Source organism: Dromiciops gliroides, chromosome 1 (assembly GCF_019393635.1).
Source record: "Dromiciops gliroides isolate mDroGli1 chromosome 1, mDroGli1.pri, whole genome shotgun sequence".
In the NCBI taxonomy this organism is placed as follows: Eukaryota; Metazoa; Chordata; class Mammalia; order Microbiotheria; family Microbiotheriidae; genus Dromiciops; species Dromiciops gliroides.
In genome coordinates, this window is record NC_057861.1 from 293,684,821 (window position 1) to 293,711,424 (window position 26,604).

General features: G+C 37.0%; 1 protein-coding gene across 1 annotated transcript in view; it reads left to right on the forward strand.

Moving 5' to 3' along the window:
• The window catches only part of STMN2 (stathmin 2), a 64,508-nt gene that overhangs the window by 19,317 nt on the left and 18,587 nt on the right, over nt 1–26,604 (forward strand). Inside the window, exons 2-3 of the mRNA XM_043976243.1 lie at nt 9,360–9,455; nt 15,115–15,287. Of these exons, the coding sequence (XP_043832178.1) occupies nt 9,360–9,455; nt 15,115–15,287 (269 nt within the window). The remainder of the gene's footprint in view (nt 1–9,359; nt 9,456–15,114; nt 15,288–26,604) is intronic.

Below are 26,604 nucleotides of genomic sequence, written 5' to 3' on the forward strand. Positions count from 1 at the left end.
CTGGATTCTCAAAGAATATTCCATTAGAACTCAAGATCTGTGAGAGCCAACTAAATTGGGAAAATTTCCATTATGGGCCCAGCAGTTGACTACATGCCTGGCATCATTATGATCCACATCAATCAATCAATGAGAGTTTATCAAACAGTTGCTTTGTGCCAAGTGCCATGAGAGGTCCTGGGGATATAAAGGAAAAAAAATGAAATGACTGGTCACAAAGAACCTTTATTAAGAATGGAAGGGGGGGGCAGCTAGGTGGCACAGTGGATAGAGCACTGGCCCTGGAGTCAGGAGTACCTGAGTTCAAATCCGGCCTCAGACACTTGATACTTACTAGCTGTGTGACCCTGGGCAAGTCACTTAACCCCAATTGCCTCACTAAAAAAAAAAAAGGGAAGAGGGGCAGCTAGGTGGTGCAGGGGATAAAGCACTGGCCTTGTATTTAGGAGGACCTGAGTTCAAATCTGGCCTCCTCAGACACTTGACACTTACTAGCTGTGAGACCCTGGGCAAGTCACTTAACCCTCAATGCCCTGCAAAAAAAAAAAAGGGAATGAAAGAGTGTAGTTTCTCTTGGCAGCTCATTGACAGTAGTCAGATAATGTCAGTGACTTGGTGACTGAATCCTCTTCAATAAAACTGGTTTTAACTTCATATTCTCAACAGCCCTTGCAATGAATCCTATTTTTACAGCTTCTATTTTTGAAAATTTTGCTGCCACTGAGCATATATTCCATGGTATAACTGGTATTTCATCTTTGTACTTAAGTACCCTCCCCCCCATACAGAAACCTGGACCATAGCCAAATTTAAATGTCTAATCAACGGGCAATAGTAATGGAGGGCTTCTTAATTTTGTTTTGTATTCTGAAGAACCCTTAGAAACATCTCAACACTAGGGTGGCAACAAGGCATCTAAATAGTTTCTTTTCCTTGTCACTAGTAACCAAAAAATTTCTGATTCTAGAAACTGATTAAATCACTTAATGCAAAATGATATTAATAACAAGGACAAATGAAGAGATAACTGCAGGATCTGCTCAGTGTTTAAACATAGTACGGTTTTAATACATCTGAGATGGAGGAATTAGGCCAGTGTGGCCAAAATTAGGAATGTCCTTTATGTGGACTTCTGTAGTCAACCTAAAATTAAAGCTCTTAGGAATGAAAGGATACATCAAGCACTTTGTAAAATGACAGTAGAGAATGACACCTTGGCCTCCATAGTAGCTTCCATTTATACAGCACTGTAAGATTTACAGAATATTTCCCCATAACAATGTGAGGTAGGTAGTGTCAATACAATCATTTCCATTTTACAAATGAGGAAACTAGAGCTTAGAGAGCTAATGAGACTCAACCATTGTCCAACAGGACAATGGAAAGAGCCACCATTTGAACCCACGTTTTCTGACTCTAAGACTAGTCTCTTCTCCTATAACAAGTATTATGGAGTTAGAGTTGGAAGAGGCCATAGAGGTCATCCAGTCTAATGACCTCATTTTGTAAATGAAAAACCTGAGATCCATCAAGGTTAAGTGTCTTGCCCAAAACAAGAAAGAAGGAAATTAACATTTGTAGCATCTACTATATGCCAAGCACTGTGCTGAGTATGTTATAAATCTTGTCTCATTTGATCCTCACAACAACCTTATGAGGTGGATATTATTATTATCCCCATTTTCAGTTGAGGAAAATGAACAGAAGTAAAATGATTTGCTCAAGGTCACACAGCTAGTAAGTGCCCAAGGCTGGATTTAAATTCAGGTCTTCTTTTTTTTTTTTTGGTGAGGCAATTGGGGTTAAGTGACTTGCCCAAGTTCACACAGCCAGTAAGTGTTACGTGTCTGAGGCCGAATTTGAACTCAGGTCCTCCTGACTCCAGGGCCAGTGCTCTATCCACTGAGCCACCTAGCTGCCCCAAATTCAGGTCTTCTTGACCCCAAACATAGCACTCTATCCACTACACCATCAAGCTGCCTCTACCCAAGGTTATATGGGTAGTAAGTATCACATAGCAAACAGAACCTCAAACTGCTTTGTCTGAAAACTCTAACACTTGTTCCACTCACACTACGCTGTCCTTGCAGAGTGAATGCAACCACACTGACTAGAGAACTACTGAGGTTTGGGGACCAATCATTTCCTCATACCTGTCTGAACATATTTATGAATAGTCTACAGGGCAAGGCAACCTAGCCATACACAAGTCGTTTGCTGTCTGGTAGCCATCTGACCACCCTTGAATGACAGAACAAGACAAAAAGAAGCATTCCCTGAGATCCCAGGAGAATTGGGCTGAGTGAGAAAACATTGACTGTAAACAGACTATGTTTCTATTATTTCTATAAACAATAGTCTAGCAGGGCCTCCCCAAAGACGGCCAATTTTCCTTTATCAGGAAAAAATAGCTAGCATTCCACATCATAGAGTGGGACATTGATTAAAATGAATAGGAACTTTAAATGGGGATCAAGGCAGCATTCAGGTCCCTGGTTGGTGCAATTTACGATTCTCATTATGATTTTGATCACAAAGACTGATTCATGTCACCCAATTTATTTTTCTTGTCACATTTTCTGTGCCAAGAATGAGAATGAGAATTTTAGTGCCACATATGTTTCCGTAAAACCAGGGATGGGGTTTCTCCACTTTGACCTTTTAAAATGTCCTTTTCTTTGATTTGTTATCTGTCCCCACATGAAAGGTACAATGCTTACATTACTTAAATATTAATCCTTCATAAATGGCCTTGAAAATTGTACTTTGGGAGACATAATTCTTAGTGGAGGGGGGGGGACAACATAAAATGGATACATTTTCAAACCCAACAATGTACCATTACATCATACAGACCAGAAACAACTGGAGCAAGGCCAGCTATAACAATGGCTATCAATAATGTCCAAATACTTCATTAAAAAGTAGATTGTTTTTTACTTAAATAACGAGTTCCTTATATCAAAATCGGTCTCTGTTCAACCTCCCAAAAAATCAGACAATCTCAAATTAGAATCCATAGTGGGATGGAAATGGTTTTTATTTAAAATTACTAGGGCCTACTCTGTTCAGGCTTTTAAGAAGGAAATTGCAGTGACTTGTAGCTTGTCGAAGCATGCTCTGTTTGCAGGGAAATGCAAGCATTAACCTTGGAGAGAGGAGTAAAATCATCACTGTTCAAATGTTATTTCTTTGAGACTCACAACTCTGTAAGGTGACTGATATTATTATTTTCATTGTATAGATGAGGAAACTGAGGCAGAAAGAGGTTAAATGACTTGACCAGAGGCATAAAGCTAGTGTCTGAAGCCAAATTTGAAACAAAATTTTCCTGACTCCAGCCCATGAACCTCCTAACTGGCTCAGCCCAATAATCTGTTGTAGAGATGGTTATGTGGCCTGGTAAGTAGAATACTAGACCTGGGATCAGGAGGACTTGAGTTTAAATCCTACCTCAGACACTCACCAGCAATATTCCCTCTAGTTATTTAACCTCTCTCTACCTGTTTTCTCATCTGGAAAGTAGGAATGAAGATAGCAGTTGCCTCCTATAGCTGTGAGGATCAAAAGAAAGCACATATAAGGGGCAGCTAGGTGGCGCAGTGGATAGAGCACCGGCCCTGGAATCAGGAGTACCTGAGTTCAAATCTGGCCTCAGACACTTAACACTTAACTAGCTGTGTGACCCTGGGCAAGTCACTCAACCCCAATTGCCTCACTTAAAAAAAAAATTAAAAAAAAAAAAAGAAAGCACATATGTAAAAGCTATTTGCAAGCCTCTGAGCATTATACAAATGCTAGTTTATTCCTTATTTATTATTGTTATTGTTATTACATTAGGTCTCAGGCCTAAGGTGAAAATGGAACACAGCTTTTCTTTCTCTTGATCACCCTCACCCCACAATATTAGCCTACCTATAGATGAAATCAGGTTAAAATTATTATCAAAAACAAATCTGAAGATTACAAAAAAGATAGTAGGGAGGTAGAGAGGAAGGTGAGAATCATGGGAAATTATGGCTGAGACAGATGGATACATACATGCATGCATGTATAGGTACCTTTATGTGCATGTCTCTGTATACATATCTCAACTATTAATATGTATATCTCATGATTGATATTTGATTGTATATGTTTGTATACACCTTAGGATTTCTGTGACAATACTTAGCAGAGTTGCCTGATATACCAGTAGTATCCTGGAGTCTGATGCAATTGCTAAAATGCTCTGTCTCTAGAAATAACTGTCTGGGACAAAATTTCTTTTGTAAGAGAATAGGCCCTACAGTCTAAATCAGTATAAACAAACGTTTACCTCCAGAGCTCAACAGAAGTGCTTTTGTCAATGAAATCTCTTCAGAGGCCAATGTAAATAGAGTTACTGTACACCAAAGTAAAGCAAGCCCATTGTGCCTTGCATTGTCCCTTTTGTCTAATCTTATATCTTTACATAGTGAGTTTATCCCCAGAGGTCTTTCCAAAGAAAACAAGCAAAATTGGATTCCAGTTCAATAACTAGAACTTATCAAGGAAACTCATTACTAAAAGGGCCGCAGGTAAAATAAAAGGAAAGAGAGGAGGGGAACACACAGATTTCAATTTGTACACTGGCAGCTACCTGACATTCTGGGCTCTTTTCAGGATCTGTGGCAGAAACTTAAGGGAATATACCATCAGTCATTTCAATCAGTTTATTAGCCAAGCTATCTGAGATAGAAGGAGAGCTCCAATTTACATAGTGCTTTCAGATTAACAGGGCAACAACCCTGTAAGGGAGGTATTATGACTATACTTAATTCCAGTTTTAAAATGAGGTGCCTGAGAAAGATGAAATTAATTGCCCAGGGTTTCCACAGCTAGTGAATGTTAGAACTGGGTGTCAGACTCAGGTCTCAGCACTTCCATTCCAGAATCCACTTTAATTTGTCTCCTTTTGACTAAATCGTGGTACTTCCCTTTCATCCTACTATGAATGGTATCCCACTGTAGATTCTGAAATATGGAATTTTCAAGAATATTTCTCCCTGACTTTTCACATATTAGTAAACAAAGGTGATATCAGTTGCCATGTATTACACTCAAAATAACCAGACAACCATAAAAGAAGTAACATCTTCTACACAGGAAATTGATATTTCCATAATCCAATGAATATGCAACTAAAAAGCTACATCATCATAATAATAATAATAATAGCTGACATTTATACAGAGTATTCCAAAGGGCTTAATGTCGTTTAAGCATATTAACTGCACTAAATCGGGGCGGGGGGGGGGGCATCTCGTACGGCATTTTAAGGTTTACCAAGTGCTTTTACATATTTTTATCTCATTTTTTTTTTTTTTGCTATCACAACCATGTATAATAAGTACAGATGAAGAAACTGAGGTAGGAGGAGATTAAGTGACTTACCCAGGGTGACACAGCTAGTAAGTGTCTGAGGCAGAATCTGAGTTTGCAAGGCCAATGCTCTCTCCACTGAGCCACACTACCCACTCATGCTACATTTGAGTAGTAAAAAGAACACTGGAGTTAGAAAAAGTAGGTCAAAGTGTCAACATCACAGTTTTCTTGCTGGGTGATCTTGGGTAACCCAGGGTAAAATAAAACCTGGGAATCTAGAACTATAGAGATTACTGGATAGTAAGAATAAAAGCCCATATCTATGATTATGTTTACACAAATCAAATGAAATGGATAATTGAAGAAATGATTGAAATAGTTCCATTAAAAATATTTAATTTCGGGGGCAGCTAGGTGGCACAGTGGATAAAGCACCAGTCCTGGATTCAGGAGTCTCTGAGTTCAAATCCAGCCTCAGACACTTGACACTTACTAGCTGTGTGACCCTGGGCAAGTCACTTAACCCCCATTGACTCACCAAAAAAAAAAAATTAATTTCCATTATCTGTATCAGGTTTGGGGGGTTTTTTATGATGAGGATTTACTCTGAATTAGTGGTTAATAGCTCCAATTCTCAATGATCCACTTTGGTGTATAAATGCAGTTCTACCTGAGTTTAAGTCCAGGCTCAAATACTTACCAGCTGTGTAACCCTGGGTGAATCATTTAACCTATCTGCCTCAGTTACCTCATCTATAAAATGGGGATGATAATAGCACCTATATGCCAGAATTATTGTGAGAATCAAATGTGACAATATTTATAAAGCACTTTGCAAACTTTAAAGTGCTATACAAATGCTAGCTATTATTACTTATATTAATTTTTCTTAGTTCAATCATTTCAGTTGTGTCCAACTCTTTGTGATCTCATTTTGGGATTTTCTTGGCAAAGATACTAGAGTGGTTTACCATTTCCTTCTCTAACTCATTTTACAGATGAGGAAACTGAGGCAAACAGGCTTAAGTGACTTGCCCAGGGTCACACAGCTAGTAAGTGTCTGAGGTCAAATTTGAACTCAGATCTTCCTGACTCCAGACCCACTGATCTATCAACTGCGCCACCTAGCTGCCCCACTTATATTAATATGTAACAATATTAAATTGTTATCGTTATAATTTTCTGGACTTTTTAATCTATCTCCATAACTCAATTAATTATAGTTCATTGTAATTTTAATATTTCATATACATACATATATATCATATGCAAAATATGATTACACCCCCCCACCAATACTTTCTCCTTTAAGAGATAGAAATAAAGAGAATACAAGGAGAGGAGATGAAAAAAGAGAGAGAAGATTAATCTGATTAGTGTTATAGAAAATTACTTCCTTCAATACAAATTAGTCATTGTTTTATATACTTGTTTTAAGCTTTCATTTCAAAAAACTAAGTTAAAGCTTTTAGAATAAAATATATGGGGGGCGGCTAGGTGGCACAGTGGATAAAGCGCCGGCCCTGGATTCAGGAGTACCTGAGTTCAAATCCAGCCTCAGACACTTGACACTCACTAGCTGTGTGACCCTGGGCAAGTCACTTAACCCCCATTGCCCTGCAAAAAAAAAAAAAGAATAAAATCTATGAACCATTCAGACACATAGATAGATAAATAGAGAGAGAGAGAGACAGAAATGATGAGATAGAATTATAGGGTATCACTCAGACCAAAAAATGCTTATTCTTAAGATGCCCAAATAATTTAGGCAAAAGAGTTTTCTTGTCCTAAATTCCCCAGATGATTGCCTTAGCATAAGTAGTTATGATCTGAGGCTTTTCTAGTCACATCAATAAAGATAATGGAAATTCCATTAGCAAATGGGAAAGAGAACCGAACTAAAAACTCACCAAAGCTTCCCCCCATCCCACTTCCTACCAGTAATGTTTTCTTCCCACCTCCAGTCTGCAGCTCTTTGTCACGGTATCCCTTCCTTCTATCTCTGGGTCTGGGCCAATGGACAGGACAACAGTCTCCTTATGGTATTTATATAAAATATAAGTTGCAAAAGCAATACAGGGCGGGAAGAGGCTTTAAAGCTAGAACATATAAGATTCTGTCTCTTTATTATTAAAATCAATAATACATTACTTTCTTGTTCAAACACAATGGTTAAACAATGAAGATCTGTTTGAAAGCCAGGGTAAAAAGGGCATGGTTAATGATAAGCATTTAGAAGAATGAAGGAAAACAATTAGCATTCCTGTGTCATTTGGCTAAGTAGATGCTGCTCTAGTATCAATATTCTTCATGTGGGCTGAATTTGAAATTAATTCACTGGGGTAAGAAATTTATTCTCAAACATTAATAGCTAATATCAAGTGCAACCAACTGTGGAAAAGATTATATGAATTACTTATCACCTCCCAGAAGTTGCAAAAAAAAAAAAAAAAAGCTCACAGCTCCACTTTATGCTGGGATACATTGAAAGGACTATGGATATTCTATTAATGTAAGCTCATAAGGAGAATTACCATTCACTCAACACTTGCAATTGCATTATTGATGGTTAAGATGGTTAAGCTTTATTAACACCATCATTTCTTACTACACGACATATTTGTTTTGTCTCCTTGGGTTTTGCATTTTTCTTAGAAATGCTTTTTAGGTTTGATTGTTTATGCCTACCCTCCCACCCCCAAGCCTGATTATCTGAATCCTATACAAGGCCCATCTCATGTCCCATTTCTCCAGGGATGCCTTCCATAACTACACCAGCCCAGAGTGATTTCTCCATTTTCTAAGGAGTGTGGTAGCTCAATGTATAAGTGTGAAATCTTAAAGCAATCTTTCATTTTCCCTCTTTCTTGGCCCCCACATTCAGTTAGAGTCAAAAAGTTCTTCTTCCTTGATGTATATGGCACTCATCCCTTCCTTTCCTTTCTCCTTGCTGCTACTCTCATTCCCTCAATCTAGGTCTGATCACCTTATGCCTGAACTATTGCCCCTGGTCTATATATCAAGCCTCTCCTGTTGTCAATCTAACCTATGTAGCTCACCCACATTACTCTCTATAATGCCTCTTTCATTCATCAATGCTTAATTTATCCTACTGATACAAATTGTTACCCAGTCTGGATAAATGGGCAAATAGCTGCTGCTTAAAACTGTATTTTAATCAGCTCTATAGTAGAAGTATTTATTACATGCCTACAGTATGCTAGGCACTGGTAATACAAAATCAAAAATAGTCCATGTCCTCTAGAAACCTACAATCTACTGATAAAATTGGAACCATTTTTTCAGTTGAATAAGTTAATAAAAAGGAATGTATGTATAGCATTCTGCTTTATGGGGGCTTAGGTAGAGCAGTTTACTGTAGTTAGACAACTACAAAATGTATTGGAAGAGAGACTTAGCCTCAGTATATTCTCTTATTTCCAGACTTCTCACTCCCTCCCCATCCCCCCAGCACATACTCTGCAATCCAGAGACACTAGCCTCCTTATTGTTCCTGGAACAACACTCCATCTCCCTAATCTGGGCATTTTCTTTGGTCATCCCCCATGTCCATCCCTCCTCATCTCTGCCTTCTGGATTTCTTCAAGTCTCAGCCACAATATTATCTTCTGTAAGAAGCCTTCCCTAGTCCCCCTTAATGCCAGTGCCTTCCTTCTGAGCCTCTGAGACTACCCTCAATTTATCCTTTAGATATCTTGTTTATACATAGTTGTTTACTTGTTTCTTCCCAATCAGACAATAAACTCCTTGAGAGTAAGGACTGGGGTTTTTTCTTTTCTTTGCCTGCCCAGTACTTAGCACAACTTCTGGGAATAGAAGACACTTAAAAATTCTTTGTTTAATGATTGACTGAATACCTGAAAGATCAGGCAGTTTGGTGTGTCAGGAATCATGCTACAAAGTACTCTAATTAACATGTAGACTTAAAGACAGATGGGAATTTGACCATGAAAATTCACTCACATAATCTTTTGTTTTTGTTTTTATTTCAGCCTACAAGGAAAAAATGAAGGAGCTGTCCATGCTGTCACTGATCTGCTCTTGTTTTTATCCCGAACCTCGCAACATTAACATCTATACATATGATGGTGAGTAACCTATGATGAAAGTCACTTAGCATCTGAGATCATTGGGAAGGCTGGGAAATCATTCATTTCTCTGTCCCAGTTCCAACCATAATTAAATCAATACTCTATAGATCTTACAATTGACTTGCTGTTTCTGGCTATTAGCACTTATTGATTGCCTATTGCTTGTCACATTTTGTGTTTGGCCCTAATAATAACACATTAAAGCTTCATCAGAAGCAGTGCTGCATTGTTACTAGCACCTGCTCCAGCTAGATTAACCACAATAATCCTTCCAGAATGGTATCACAAATGCTGCCACTGTTTATCTATCTATCTATCTATCTATCTATCTATCTATCTATCTATCTATCTATCTATCTATCTATCATCTGTCTATCCATATATCTATCATCTATCTATCCATATGTGTATATATATGTATATGTCTCTATTTGTCTATATCTATCTGTTTCTATCATGTATCTGTCCCTGTCTATATCTATATCTGCCTCCCTATCTAACCATTCATTCACTTACTATTTATTTATTCTAAATAGTATGTTAATCCACAATTGGAGTGGCTCCTTGTTTTCAAGAATAAGCTTTTCACTGCAAATGCAAGGAGAGAAAAACTATTTAGGCTTTGAGAAATGCACTTCAGTATATTTTATTTATTATTGTCAAAGCTGGCAAGGGCCTATAAGAAAATTAGTTTCATTTAGAATAGGGGTTCTTATCTGAGGTCCGTGAATTGCCAAGCAGCTTAGATATTTGGGGGAGGGGACATGAATAAAATTGCTTCCATTACAATTCTGCATATTTTATTTTTTGTATATAAAATCATTGTTCCCAGAAGCTGTTGGAGAAGAGCTTCAGCAGACTGCTAAAGGGGTTGTTGATACAGAGGGTTACCCAGATAAAGAGAGTTGAGGGAAGCCTAATCACCCCAATTCCCCAGTGGACTTTAATTCATTAATTATTAATGTAGTGATTCACCCCAATTCAATCATGAGAACCAAAATAATCAATCCATTCAGCCAGACTACTTGAACTAGTCCCAAACATAGAGGTCTTAAGGGAAGGTAAAGAGGCTCATATCCCATATTACCACTTTCCTTTGTTTTTAAAGCTGGGTATTGGAGTCAAGGACTTTTTTCTTCATCTGTCACTCCATTTGTCATCCTGTTGAGAGATCTGTGAGTGGCAGGACATTCGTGATAAATGCTAACTAATGGTTTCGTCTGGAAATAACAGCGATATCAAGAGCACACATCTGTTTCAAATCAGTATTCTGAAATTTAAAGCTAGAAGGGACCTGAGAAATCATTTTACTCGTTCCCCCCCCCCCTCATTTTACAAATGAGGAAACTGAAGCCCAGAGACCAGACATAACTTGTCTGATGCCCTGAATTCAAGGTAGTTACAGAGCTGGGACAAGGATTTGTGTTTCATTTATTCATTCAACAAACATTTAGTAAGCACCTACTATGTGTAAGGCACAATACTAGATGCTGGGGGAAAAGCCTCCTGAATCCAAGTCATAAGCTTTCCCATTACCCCACAATACTTTCCCCATTCCACCTCCACACCAAACCTTCTACTTTCATCAATTATTCTATCAAGAAGAATTTGATTCTCATGTATGTGCGTGTAAGTTTATTCCCTCCTTCCTAAAATATCTGTAAACATATGCATAGATAAATTTTTCAGTGAAAACTTATTTTCTAAAGGATCTTGAACCCGCTGTTCTTCGCAGTCAACATTACTAAGATAATAAATAGGAGACTATGCTCTTAATTTTAGGGGGGAATACTTAAATATTATTAACAAAAGTCATACTTCTTACTGTATTTGAACATGTTGCCTCTTAATATTTGATGTCAAGAACTTTATGCATGGAGCATGATCTATTTTGGCACATTAAGTTTACAGTTTTTAAAAAGTCCCCCCAGAATTAAAAGTTAATTCTATATCTACCACCCAACCAGCACAAGGTCATTAGAATTGGGGTCATTCATAGGCCCATTAGCAGATGCTTTAATTCAGTAACAACTGTTGGAATAGGAGGCTAGGAATCTAAGAACTGACCCTTACTATAGGGTAGGGCCAAAAGTCACGAAGGGGGTCCCATATTTAATAACTCCTTTATTTTTTTGTTTTTAATTTACAGTACCATAGCATCATATACATTATGTATCAGAAATGAATTTATATTATGTGTGAAAAATCAAAGCTCATAAATGGCAAAAATCAAGAAAAAATAATTTTCAAAAAGATATTAAAACATTGGGACTTTTGACCTACCCTCTATAAACATTATTCCAGAGTTTGATCTTTGTTGGATGTTAGCACACAGTCCTTATTTCTAAAGGTGTTGTGACTCCTTATAGAGGAAATCCTTTCAATGGGACTGCTTAAAGAGGATGTATTCATCCCTTAAATAGGAATACTTACTAGCCTCTCATGGAAACCTCTCTTAGATAGTTGAGAAACAAATAATAAGAATATCAGCAGGCATTGTACATTGTAAGTATGGAGTAAGGATAGAAAATGAGTACAATAACAAGGAGGAAAAATATCAGGGGTCTAAAATGATAGATACAATTGATAGCAATATGTAAATTGATATGATGCATAGGAAAGGAACTTCATTTTCAATAAGGTATTTTCTATTATTGTGAAGGGTTAACAAGTGTTAATACTTCATGATTGAGATAATTCCCCTAATACATGGATTTTTTTACTGTTTTTTCTTATTTTAGGTATGTTAACCAAGATACATATAATAACATGTACATATAACCTGATAAAATAATGTTTATAAACTTACATATAAATAGTATACACACACACACATATATCCACATCCACATGTGGTGTCCCAAAAATCCTAGTGCAGTTTTAAGCTTGAAACTTTAAACTAAGCTTAAACTTTAAATTGCACTGAGAGTTTGGGGACACCCTTTATGTATTAACTTTCAAGTTATTAGCATCATAAGAGACTGTACTGATTAACAGTTAATCTCACAAGCCTGAAATGCACTTTCTCCTTACCTCTACCTCAGAGTCTTTCTCTTCCTTCAAGACAGAGTTAAAGCATCATCTTCTGCATGAAACTTTTCCTGATAACCCCCACAACCCCCCCACACACACACAATACTAGTGCCCTCTATCCCAAACTACTATGTATGTAGCTCCCTTATATATGGCTATTCTTATTCAATTTTTATTTATGCTACATATATATTATTTATACTTATCTCACTCCTATAGAATAGATATTATTTTATTATTTTTATTTGTATCCCCAGAGCATCTGCATGCAAGGCAAGGTAGATAGCCAGGTGGCACAATGGATAATGTACTGGGCCTGGAGTCAGGAAGATCTGAGTTCAAATTTGACTTCAGATACTTACCAGTTGTGCAACCCCTGGAAAGTTACTTAACCTCTATCTGCCTCAGTTTCCTCAACTGTAAAAGGGAAATGATAATAGTACCTACCTCACAAGGTTGTTGTGAGGATCAAATGAAATGAAATACTATTTGTAAAATGCCTGGTACATAGTAGCTACTTAAATTCTTGTTGACTGATCTATTAACAGAAAGTTATTATATGTGGATTTCCAATTTTCAAAGAATTAGGATGTAATCAAATCCACTCAACACTAAAAGTCTAATAAAACCATTTAATATAATTTGTCATGGAAAATCCAGAAGACATGTGTCATAAAACATCACACAATATCTCCTAGCTGTCACTATGAACATAGGAGCTCATTGTTCTGTCAACGTGTTAATGACCAATTACTAGAATGTCAGCTAATAAAGAGTTTAGGATGAATCATAATAGGCTATTTCAATAAAGTCAGACCTATGTAGTCACAGATACAAATAATTTAGAGAAAATTCCACATTTACATAGGTGAGAATGATGCATTAAAATCAACCCTGTGAAATATAACAGGAAAAAATGTAAAGTTTTATATTTTTATAAGTTTATTTGCATAAATTTAAAATTAGACAATTTCATACCATGTCATGTGAAAAAGGCATATATATATATATAAAACTGTGTGATAAAGGGGTTAAGATTTAGTCCAGGAAACATTGATAGATTTATAGCACCTACATGAAAGGCAGTAATGGTTCTGTAATCTATCCTTACTGAGTGTAAGGTATAGTTCTGGTCATTATCTGTTAAGTGCAGACTCTGATGAACCAGGAAGTGTCTAGAAGAGGGCAATCATGAGGGAATGGAAACCATTTCATGTGAGGAATGCTATTAGAATAGACATAATAGCTGTATTCAAATATTTGAGGGATTATCATGTGGAAAAGGTAGCAGATAGTCTGTCTTGCCCCAGAAAGCAGAACTAATACCAAATGGAAGTTTCAAGGAACCATATTTGGCATAAATATGCCAGTGAAATCACAGGTCCCATCCCAAATTCCAATGTAACACAAGCTATATAATCCATCCAAATGTAATCACACATTTTATACAATACATAAATAAGAGGGGCAGTATGGTTTATCTGGAATTAATATGAAATATAACTTTTTTAAAAGTAATGAATTGCCCTATAACGGAGTGAGCTCCCTGTTCCTGTCAGTATTTGATCAGAAACTGAATTTATCATCTCTTAGAGATGGGATAGAAGTAATTTTTTATCCTAATTAGAATCAGAAAGACTTTGGCTTAAGTCCTGCCTCAGACACTTAGTTCTGCAACCATAGGCAACTCTAACCACTGTGTCATCTGGCTGCCTAACAAGATTTAACTCAATGGCACTACTATACACTGATGAAATCACAAGTCTGGACCCCATATACAAATACAGATAGAGATATATAGTTTAATATTATATATCAATTATAAAATTGATTTAATTGATTAACAATATTTTATAAATGTAATAAGCATATATCCCCTCCATGGTACCACTTTCACTGGGACCCAGTTAATTGATCAAGTTAATTGGTACCTGAGAAGGTATTAAAGAATAATAGTAAATTGCTGCAGTAAATGAAAATTCAGGTTAATACAATTAATGGAGTGGGGAGAAAGATATTTTAAAAAGCAAAATAAGATGAAGAATCTGAGGCCGAGGGAAGTTAAGTGACTTGCTTTCTGGTTCTAATAAATATGCTTGTAATTCCCAGACTCTGCATATCAGAATGCCTAATTCATTTTACTTAAAAGGTGGCCTTAAGATGTCTCCAGTCATGACAATTACCAAAGAGCAAATCTGTGCTACTTCATCTTCATGAAGTGGCTCATATTCATTCCAGAGGCAAATAAACAAAATTAAATGTGAAGTAAGGACAGAGCTTTCTTCTAAGTAGGCCTCCTACCACCTTGCCCCCCTTAAATCTTGTTTTTCTCAAAAGCTATAAATATTTATCTTGATCAAAGACATTCCTAATTATGCCAAAAGTGTGAATTTATATTTCTAGAGCATTGCACAGAAAATCTCAGGGCCCCTTCTGTTCCAACTCAAATTCAAATGCCTCCATTTGCCCATAACAGATCAGATTATTTATAAAGTATAAACTTTATATAAATTTTAAAGTACTAGATAAATGTGAGTTATAACATTATTCTCATCACAATCACGAAAACTATTCTCTCCTTCCTGCTGAACATACTCAGAACTTTCTGCCCTTCATTTCTCAGATATGGAAGTGAAGCAGATTAACAAGCGAGCCTCTGGCCAGGCCTTTGAGCTAATCCTAAAGCCACCATCTCCAGTGTCAGAAGCTCCACGAACTTTAGCATCTCCAAAGAAGAAGGATGTGTCTCTGGAGGAGATCCAGAAGAAGCTGGAAGCTGCCGAGGAAAGAAGAAAGGTAGCTTCTAAAAACCCTCTTCCTTTTTAGGTTCACTTTTAAACACACATGATTCTCCTCCCCACGATCCACTGCCTCACACTGAAATTCATTATGGAGGTCTTTAGCTAATCTTCTCAAGGGCCCATTGGGTAAATAAATTGGTAGTACCCTGGCCTAGTAAGTCCCACATCTTAATTGGCAGTTTTTCTCACTATAAAAATATAATTTCATTGTACTGTGGGTGTTTTTTCCCCAAATTATAACATTCAAAGCCACTTGAGCTATGGTCATTGCACAATCTTGAAAGCCCTCTCTCCATAATGATTCTTAATGATATGAAAGTATTTTTTACAGAGTTGTAACTATCAATTACTGTACCTGGGACAAGCAGGGGGTGGGAGGAGGAAGGGAAACAGACAGGGGGCACCCCAGGACACAGGGTCATTAATAGTTTTCTGTTATGAAAGGCTACTTTGGTTGGGGGTGGGGTGGTGTACAACAGAGTACAGTAGAGGGGAGTCAATAGGTTGTAGCTGTTGGCCTGTTATAAGGAACAGGGAAGAATTGGCAGGTTGGGGAAAGTGGATCTCAAGATCCTGCTAAGTAGCATATAAATTCTCTGTCCTGGGGAAGTGATCTGATGACCTCACACTAGTTAGAACACTGATGATCTATGCACACATCATAGCATCACACCGGTTCACATATTTAGAGCTGGAAGAGTCCTTAGACATTATCTCATCCAAGTGCCTCATTTTATAAATGAGGAATCCATAAACCAGAGCATTTAAGTAACCTTATCTTTAGCCACTAATTTCTACTGGTAAGATTAACTGTAGCATGTATTAAGTACTTACTGTATGCTCAACTCTGAACTAAGCACTAATAAATAGCTTTAAAAGGAACAAGAAGCTACAGTCTCTGCTCTACTTTTACTTAAAGGAGACAAGCCAAATACAAATATCCACATGTAAATAAATAAATAGAAATGAATGCACTAAAGCCAAAATTAAGTGTAAAGTCCAGAGATTAGAGTTTCCTGCCTATTTGAAATTTCTTAACCATCCAATTCTTCTTGCTTCAACTCCTGTTGTAGAAAATCATTCTAAAAATTTGTCTACTTCCCTACTTCATTGGTTATACTTGTGCATAGCATTTTATCTATCACTGGGGACTGAGGTTTCTATATTGACTCCAATATCACAATTCTAAGACTAATGATGTCTTTGTGGTATTAATGTAGAGGACTGGGCTGAATCTATACTAAACGAGGGAAACTCCACAGTAATTCCTTTTATTTAATTAATTTATGACAAGTATGCTTCGTTGTCTTTTCTATCTTCTTCCTAAAGGCAGCATGCACATGATGGTTTCAAGCTCATTGTGAATTCAGATTTATTAAAGTTTCACTGACACTAAACCAGCAGTTCTTAAACTTTTTGGTCTCAAGTCCCCTTTAAACTCTCAAAAACGATTAAGCACACCCATGTACTAAGAGTTTTTGTTTATGTACATTATATCAATCAAATTTATTACATTAGAAATTAAAATGTCTTAGTGTTATTATTAAAATGGTTTTGACCTTTTAGACCCTCGGAAAAAGGGACTTTTGTGTCTGCAGGCCATACTTTGAGAACTACTGTCTTAAACTATAATGTAGTGCTACTCTTGATCTTTTTTTTTCTAGCATTATGGAAAATCATTTTTGGTGCCCATTCTCATCTACAAGTAAGTAATCTAAAGCAGAGGAAAATTGTGACTTAAGATAGAAAATCAGGAACAGAACTGAAATATAAGAAATCATAGCAATAGTTCATCACACTAATAGTTACATATTACTTTTTATACACAATCTCATTTGATCTTCTTAGCAACTCTCAGGTACACATTATTCAAATGTTACAGATTAAGAAATTCAGTCCCAAGGTCATATGGCTTAGGCTTACTCCTGGCATGGGTAGGAAGTATTCGAACTTTGGTATTCTGACACCAAGTCCATAATCTTTCTACTGCTCTTTACCATTCCCACAGATACTTTCCTTGTATGGTTGGTGCTTTAAAAATATAAACCACTTTCAAATCTCTTTTAATCTGCACAATCCTAGACCCAGAGTTCAGATTGTTGCTGTCGCCTCTACCCAAAATGCTTCATTTGACTTCTCAAAGTCACCAAAATAAGAAAAATGAGTCAAGAAAGTCAGAGTCAAATGATTTGGATACTCTTGTCACAAGCCCCTTGGCAGATCATTCTAAGTGGATAAATTATGGGTCATGGCACATTCTCTCCACCCCAGCAGTCATATCGATAGGAACAATTTAATTGGACTAGAAATTTACAATTTGGCTAAAAATGTCTAATCATCTGGAATGATGATGCCCATAGATAACTCATTTTAGAATCCTATAAAATCTTTATGTCCATTTCAATTTTCTCCTACATGTCTGAAACTTTTATTAGGAAAAAGTCACTATAGATTATATCCTCACAGCCAAGTTTTAATTAGCAGAAAGTCCAACTAATTAATAGGAAATGCTATCCTTTTAAAAATCATTAATTGATTTTTTACTCTTAGATTACACTGTGTTAATTAGATTAGTGTTCTTCTGGGGGGAAAGTATTAAATTCTCATTAAAGAGACTAAAGCTGGGCATCTGCTTTGGAAAAGTTGCATTCTTCGACCTTTCCATAGAAGTTCGAATTCAGATCTACTCATCTTTGTAGCTGCTTCCTCTGCCCTCCTAGCTCCACTCACTTGGATGATATTGTGGTTTTCTCCACACAGAAGTGAAACCGATAATTAAGGCAAATTATGTGAGTTATTTAGTATTTCCAGTTATTTTTAATGCATTGTGAAAAGAGGGAGTTTTAGGACCCAATCAGGTTGGCTTTCTACACCGATCCCATTACTTTCAAAGAAATATTATGGAGAGATAGCGGCACAGTAGATAGAAAACTGACCTAAGAATCAATAAGATCAGGGTACAAGCCTTGCCTCTATTATAAACTGTGTAGGACCCTGTCACTTAGGCTCTCTCTCAGTATATCCTAGAAAGCTAAGATAATAACTTGCAGGGAAATTGCAGATTTGCATCAGTAAAGTGGTTTTTTTACTACTCTAAATTCCCTATACCAAGAAGATCCTTGGTTCATTCCCCCAAAAAAGTAAAAACAACAAAAATCATCATAATAAATATTTATATAGCATTTTAAGGTCTGCAAATTGCTTGACAAATATTAACTGGGGGAGGGGCAGTTAGGGGCTTTTATTATCCTTATTTTATAGATGAAGAAACTGCACCTGAGAGAGGTTAAATGACTTGGAGCATTTGTTCCACAAACATAGAAGGAGAGATTCATACTTTGTTTAAGGAATAGTGGATGCACCAGTTTGAATGAAGAGGGGAGAGGACAGAACAGGATATGTTTGTGAAAAATAAAAGAGTAGTAGGAAATTAGTGGGAAGGTAGAGGCATTTGAAAGATGGACTGGGAAGTTTGGACTTTTTGCAGAAGGCAATAAAGAACCCTTAAGGTTTTGTCTTTCTAGCAAAAAAAAAAGGTAACAAATATAAAGTAAATGTTTTCAGAAGATAATCTGTCAGTGGCATATAGAACAGAAGGGGGAAAGATCAGAAGTGAAGAGACACTTTCAACAGCCTTGAAATAGCCCAGGCTGAAAGATAATGAGCCATACGTTGAACAGACAGCAAGATGCAGTGCAAAGAAATAGTAGTTTTTGGCATCCTGGACAAGAATTTAGGATCTCCTACTTCCCCACAGTGTGTTCTGGAGCAAATAACTTTATCGATCTGAATCACAGTATTCTCAACTGTAAAATGAGGGAGATAAATTATTTCAAAAATATCTTCCAGCCCTAAAAACCTATGGGATAGAAAGGGAAAGGTAGGTTCTAGAATTACAATCCAAGGAAGGACTAATATAATTTGGTGGCTGACTGTATGTGGGAGTGAGAAAGGGGTCCAGTCTTGCAGAGTGGATATGCAAAAAAGTAAGGAGAGAGAACAAATTTGGAAGAGGAAAGGTGATGATCCTACACACAATATCTGTGGTAGCAGATAAACCAAGTGGAGATATCCAAAAAGCACTTATAGAAAGGAGACTGAATCTCAAGAGGAAAGGTATGGGAGAGTTCCTTGACCCCACAGAAAGAGCACACAAACTGCTGAAAAGCCACAATCCCTTCTCAACAGAGCCAACTAATCATGTCCTTGAGTACTAGAGAGATAATGTGTTGTGGGGTTTTTTAATAGATTTTTATTGATCTCTTTTTTTCAATATCTACATTTCTTAATATATTCCTCTTCCTTCCTCTCCCAGAAAGCCATTCTTTGTAACAGAATAAAAATAGAGATAATTAAACTCAGCAAAACTAATATATCAAAAAAGTCTGACATTATGGAGTCTTCTACGCCCATAGTTATGTCTCTGCAAAGAATTGGGTGAAAGAGGTAAAGCAATGAGTTGGGAGGGAAAGCAAGTCATTTCCACTCTCTGAGCCTCGATTTCCTCATCTATAAAATGACAGGTTTGGACTAAATAATCTCTGATGGCAGAATATTCAAGGGTAAGTAGAAATTGCAGTGAGGCGAAGATTAGTTCAATATAAGGAAAAACTTCCAAGCATCTAAAGCCATGCCAAAGTGCAATGGACTGGACATGAAGTAGTTAGTCCCCCATTATTCCAAGTCTTAAAGGGGAGACTGTATGACTATGTATTCTGTGAGTCTATGAGGGTCATTAGCACTTAGACCTAAAGTCTCCTGATAGGGAACTGATAAATCAGCATCCCCTAGGGGGCACCAGAACACCTCATCACCCTCATCACATCAAATGCTACCAGGATTTGAATGTCTTAAGCATTCCTTGTTTAGCTCCATCACGTTTGCCTCTACCCAGGATCCCATGTGTTGCCTGCTAAAGTGAGAGTCTCAACCAGTTCATTTGAACCAAGTCTAGCCAAAGGACCTTCCTCCACTCAGTGATTTCTTTCTAATCCAAGTATTCCTAAAAGGAAAAGGAAGAAGGGAAGCATCTCTTCTTCCTCTAAATGTGTTCATTTATTTTCTAAACCAAATTGGATCCCTGACATAAAATAGGCAATCTCCACAGTTCTGAGACCATTTACTTACTTATAACACTAATTTCATGGATGGCAAACATTCGAGATTGAAGTAAAATTAAATTCCAAAAATAGATATATGCCCAATATATACTGAAGTAGAATACTGCATATATAAATCAGAGGCAATCTAATTGAATTGATACTTTACTTAAGTGTCCAAAAATTCTATTAAACACCTACTTTGTGCAAGGCACTTTGCTAGTCACTATGAAAGGGTGAGGTAATAGAAAGAAGCAACAACTACAGACACTGCCCAAAAGGAGTTGCATTCTAGTTGAAGAGCAAATATTTGCCCACATAAAAACCTAATTAAACCTAATAGGAGGGAGTATATTAATGCTAGATCAAAAACAAAGACTATGGGTAGGCTCTGGGGACTTAACAGAAGGAGCAGCTATGGGCTATATTGTTTAGGTTAGGCTTCTCAGAGGAGGTAGGCCTTACAGGAATGGTAGAATCTGCAGAAATAAACCAGTTGGGAAGACAGTCTAAGCTAGGAGACCCGCAGAGGTACAGAGACAAGACACATTCTTGAGACTTTTAAAATACCAATCTACCAGAAGCTTTATAAAGGTCTATGTAGGGAGTGATGGTAGATGAGAGTGGAAAGAAAGTCTGAAGCCAGATTGTACAGAGCCTTGAATATGAGGCTAAGGAAGTTTGGATTTTAACTTAAACCATGGGTAGTATGTTTGAAGCGTTATTGTTTTGTTTTATTTTGTTTTGGGAGGATGTAAAAGTTTCCGTTTTATGACATATCACCTGGTGAGAGTGTGTAGGAGTGAATGGGTTTGAGAAGAAGTAGAAGAGTATAGATACTAAGGAAAGGCCAGTAAAGAGGCCTTTGCAGTAGTCAATGTATAAAGTGAAAAGGTCTGAGTGAGGACAGTAGTTGTAGAAAGAAAAACATAAGAGACATCACAGAGGAAGAATAGATACAACTTGATAACTGAGCAAATATTTTCCAAATCCATGAGAGTACTATTATCAAATATTATGAAGTCAGGAAAGACAGCGTGATAGTTTGGAAGGGGAAATGATAGGCAAGCTTGAAATGTCATCATCATCATCATATCTGTCATCATTTATGAAACACTTTAAGGTTCACAAAGCACTTATGTTAAAACATTTAAGTATGTGAAAGAGGCAAAGTTTGGCTCAATAATAAGAAATCTTCCTAATGATTTGAGTAACGCAAAAATGGTATAGGTATCCAGAAGGAAGTGAGTTCCCCATCAGTGGAGGTTTTCAAAAAGAAGTTGTGTGACCAATTGTTGGGGATGTTAAGAAGAAAGGACAAGGCCAAAGAGAGTTCCCCCACCTCCCATAGAGAGAGAATAGCATTATTATTATTAACATCCCATGAGAAGGGATGAAGAAGAAAGCAGCAACAGAGAAGAGCAGAGAGTTAAGGGTGGAGTTCTAGGGTACACCCCCATTGAGGGAAGGATGAATAAGAGGCAGCAAAAAAGACCAAGAATAAAGATAGCTGAATGTTATAAAAACCAGTGGAGAGTCCCGAAAGGAGAATGGTCAACAGTGTCAAATGCTACAGGTATAAATGCTACAGCAGGCAGATGGGCATAAGTAGCATAAACTGGGACCAGATCAGGATGTGAGAAACCTTGGTTCTGTTCCTAACTCTGATGCTCACTGTATGGCTTACTAAAGTCACAATGTCTCTGGGCCCCATTTTCGACTTCTATGAAATGGGAGGTTTCTATTAGCTGATCTATAAGAGTTCTTCCAGGACCAACATTTTATTTTAGAATGAGAACTGAGATAAGGCCTTTAATTAGATGAAGGGGAAGTCATTGGCCAGCTTTGCTTCACCCTACTTCCCTTCATACGTCCTGTGAGCCAGCAAAACTGGACAACCAGTTGTCCCTAATCTTAGCATGTGCTCTCCTTCTTGCTCTCAAAATGGAGAATTAGGATCAGAAAAAAAGAAGGGTCTATTTATTAAATAATGTAAGTTTAGCTGGTAAGTTAGAAAAGAATAGCCAGTTGTGGTCTAACCTGGGTAGAGTACAGTAGAACTATCACCTATCAAATACTAGATATTATAATTCTCTTAATATAGCCTATGATTGCTTTACTTGAATTTTGGGGTTTTTTTGGATACTATATTATATTGTTGACTCATATGGAGCTTGTAGTCTAAAATCCACATTTTGGGGGGAATTACTATCTAATCATGCTCTCCCCATAATGTACTTGAGAAATTTATTAATTGATTCCATGTAAGATCTTGTATTTATCTCTATTAAATTGCACCTTATTAAATTCAGGCCACTGTTTTAGCTTGTCATAACCTTTTGGAATCCTAACTCTGTGCTAGCTCTTCTTCATTTTCTGCCATCTTCAGATTTGATAAGCATACCATCAAAGTCTTTATCAAAATCACTGATAGACAGTTTTAAAAGCTTAGGACCAAGGACAAATCCCTCGTGCACTACACTGGAGACTCATTTCCAAATTAACATCAAAGCATTAATGAAGCTACTCTTTGGGTCTTGTGATCCATTTCTCACCAAGCATTTCATCTGACTCTTTCTTTTGCTTGTGTCACATTCTACCTTCTATCATACTAATACTTGTATGGATCTTATGTACTCCAATATGTTGTCAAGTTGCTGAGGACATGGACAAGGTCTTTTGTATCATTAGTGCCTTGTATAGAATAGATTTTTAGTAAATAGTACAGCAGCCTAAGCAATGCTTTTGGAAACAAAAACTTTGTGTTCAAATACTACTTCTGATTCTTACTGCCTGTATGATGTTGGACGAGTTATTTAGCTTCTGGGAAATGAGGGGTCAGACCAAATGATCTCTAAAGTGTTTTCTCACTCTACATCTATGAACCATAAATGACAAATTGAATTAAAGTGTTTCAAAAGAATAGTTTCCATAGAGGAGTAGTGGCAGGAGCAAGATTATAAAGGATTAAGAATTGAATATGTGATAAGGAATTTCAAGCAGTGGCTACTGATCACTCTTTAGAGAAATTAAGTAGTGAAAGGAAGGTGATCAATAACATCACCTTTGATTGACAGCAAAGTCATTTGAAAATATTTGGGCAGTTCTTTCCAAAATAGGATACCTTAGATGTATATGTCAATATATCACTATTAAGAAATAAAGATGGGCAGTTAGGTGGCATAGTGGATAAAGCACCGGCCCTGGATTCAGGAGTACCTGAGTTCAAATCTGGCCTCAGACACTTGACACTAAACCAGCTGTGTGACCCTGGGCAAGTCACTTAACCCCCATTGCCCTGCAAAAAAAAAAAAAAAAGAAAGAAAGAAAGAAAGAGTGAGAGAGTCTCATTTGAATCATCATTCAGGATTCTGTATTTGTTGGTACCTATTTTCCCATGATTTATTTTCTCATTAGCCAACTGATTTTGACCAAATTGAGGTCAATTTTAGAGTTTCAGGGTAATATGTAAGCTTGATTAGAAGTTTATTTTCCTATCTTAAAACAAAGCCATGAGGGGCAGCTAGGTGGCACAGTGGATAGAGCACCGGCCCTGGAGTCAGGAGTACCTGAGTTCAAATCCGGCCTCAGACACTTAATACTTACTAGCTGTGTGACCCTGGGCAAGTCACTTAACCCCAATTGCCTCACTTAAAAAAAAAAACAAAAACAAAGCCATGGTCAGTAAAAGTTTCCAAATGGGCATATCTTCTACAATTGCACTAAATGAGAGTTACAGTTTCACAACCACCCTAGTTTTAAATAGAAAAGATCACAATATTAAACTTGGACGATTTACCTTTCTGCACACCAGGAAAAAAATCAGAATTGCCACGTGTGTAAGGAGAACACATCTGTTACAAACCAAGGACCAGGCTCAGAACACAAAAGTGCCACCTTGACTATGAACCAGGGACATTTTTGTGTTTGATGAAGGGCTTCCAGTGATGCATCACAGCATGAATTTGAATTTACCTTGGTGCTCTGCACCTGCTGCTTCTGGGTAGCTCTCTTCTCCATCTGCCAACAGCATCTCAGCACTGGCCATCTGGCTGCTAGGTGGAACATACTGCTTTGGGCACATTTGGGGCTGGAATTAATGCTGCTCCACTGATTGACTGGACCAAAAATAAATGTTAGGGGGAAATTGTTATGAAGGTTGACAAGTCTTTGTCTCTCCCCAGTCCCTGCCCTTGTTTAAGAAAACAAATGGTCACTTCCATGAGGCACCTGTTGTTTCTGAATCAGGAAATAATGAGGTAACTACAGCCCAGATCTCCAAATCACAGTCCCCACCCTATAGCTGACTACAGAGAACTAGATTAATTTCATTTTTTTAGATAAAATTCTCCAAAAGGGAAATGTAAAAGTGCTTCTTTTTCAAGTTCATAATTTTCCAGTGTCTTTAAAATTAATTTGCTAGGAAATAAGACAAGAGAGCTATACCTACTAGCCCAACTACAAGTGGCTATGAGTGAATCTTTTTTTAAAGGGTAATAAATATTTATAAATGTAAATTTAAGGATTTCATGATATCCAAACTATTATGCCCTAAAATAGACATCACTAAAGTGAACCCAACCCAAACTAGTTCAGTTATTACCTCTAGCTTCTTTACTAGAAAGATTTATTCTTGGTTATTTTAATATATCTATAATTTACACATTATATTTATACACACATATACATATGTGTATACTGTGATGTCTAAAATCTAATTGTGACTAAAATCTAAGGAGTGGTCGCCTTAAATTAGAAGCTCGTAGCACCTGTCTGGGGCATTTATTAAAGTAGAAGTTAGCAAAAGAGATAGGAAGAACATGTGTAGTTCAGAAGGAACCTGCTGCAGCTACCACGACCTCCAATTGAAAAGAGAGATCCCCTATTCTCTGGAGCAGAAGCTCCCTGGGGGCCCTCCCAGGTGCTGTCTCTACACACAGCTCCAAGCTAATTGGCTGGTAGCATTAATTGACAGGACTTACAGGCGGCTCTCTGAATACATGTAACTTCCGGACCCTAGTCACATGCTTTCTCCTCAGGGGGTCGTTGTCCTGGTTCTTACAATGTCTTTCTCAGCAAGGGGGTGGCACCCTGATTGTTACAATACATATACGTATATAATTAATTTTAGCCCTTAATCACTATTCCTGACCAACTCTCTTTTAATACCATGTGCCCTTTCAAAAATAATCATAAGCAAGATATAATAAATAAATGACCCTTACTGATATGTAGCTTTATGGTTGCAAAGCACTTTGAAATGGGCCTTTTTGTTTGGTTTGGTTTGGGTTTTTTTTGTTTGTTTGAGGCAATTGGGGTTAAGTGACTTGCCCAGGGTCACGCAGCTAGTAAGTGTCAAGTATCTGCATTCAGATTTGAACTCAGGTCCTCTCTGCACCACCTAGCTGCCCCGAAATGGGACTTTTTTTTAACATAGATTCATGACAATTCTTTAAGGCAGACAAGACAGGTATTACTTATCCCCGTTTTACATATGGGAAAACTGAGGTGCAAGAGACCTTAATCCAGATCTCCTCAATCCTATATTGAATATTCTTTATACTACATTAAACTTCCAGATAGACAGAAAGGCAGACAGACAGACAGGCAGGGTATATACACATACATGTACATATATATATATATATATGAAATGGCTTGGAGGTAATAACACACTACCTAGGATCACTCTTAGTTAAACATTCAGAAAGGATTTCACTTTGTAAAGAGGATGTCACATGAGCTATGGAATAATAGAATCTTGATTTGCATAGTTACATAATAAGAGAGCAACACAGTGACTCTCTTTTAGCCTTTCAGCACAATCAACTTTTTGTTTGCTCTTTCTGGAGAGGTCATTCCAAAGGTCTTTAAATTGACTATAATTTTTTTTAATACATCTGATTCTTCACCACAGAATTCATAGAGTGGAGTTTCTCTTCTATAATTATATTTCATTGACATTTCTTAACAAGGCTCTGTTGCATTAAATTAGATGTGTCTATTCTCTATTTTAAGTGTAATTGGGTTAACAGCACAACTTTTATTGTTAAAAGTTAAATCATTAATTATATTTTAAGTAGCCTAGCTCACTCACCAAGGAGTTCAAAGAAGGCACAGGAAGATTTACTTTTGGCTAGACAATGCTTTACAGCAAGTAATATCCATAAATGATAGAAATTAGACAAGAAAATGAAATGATAGAAGATAAAT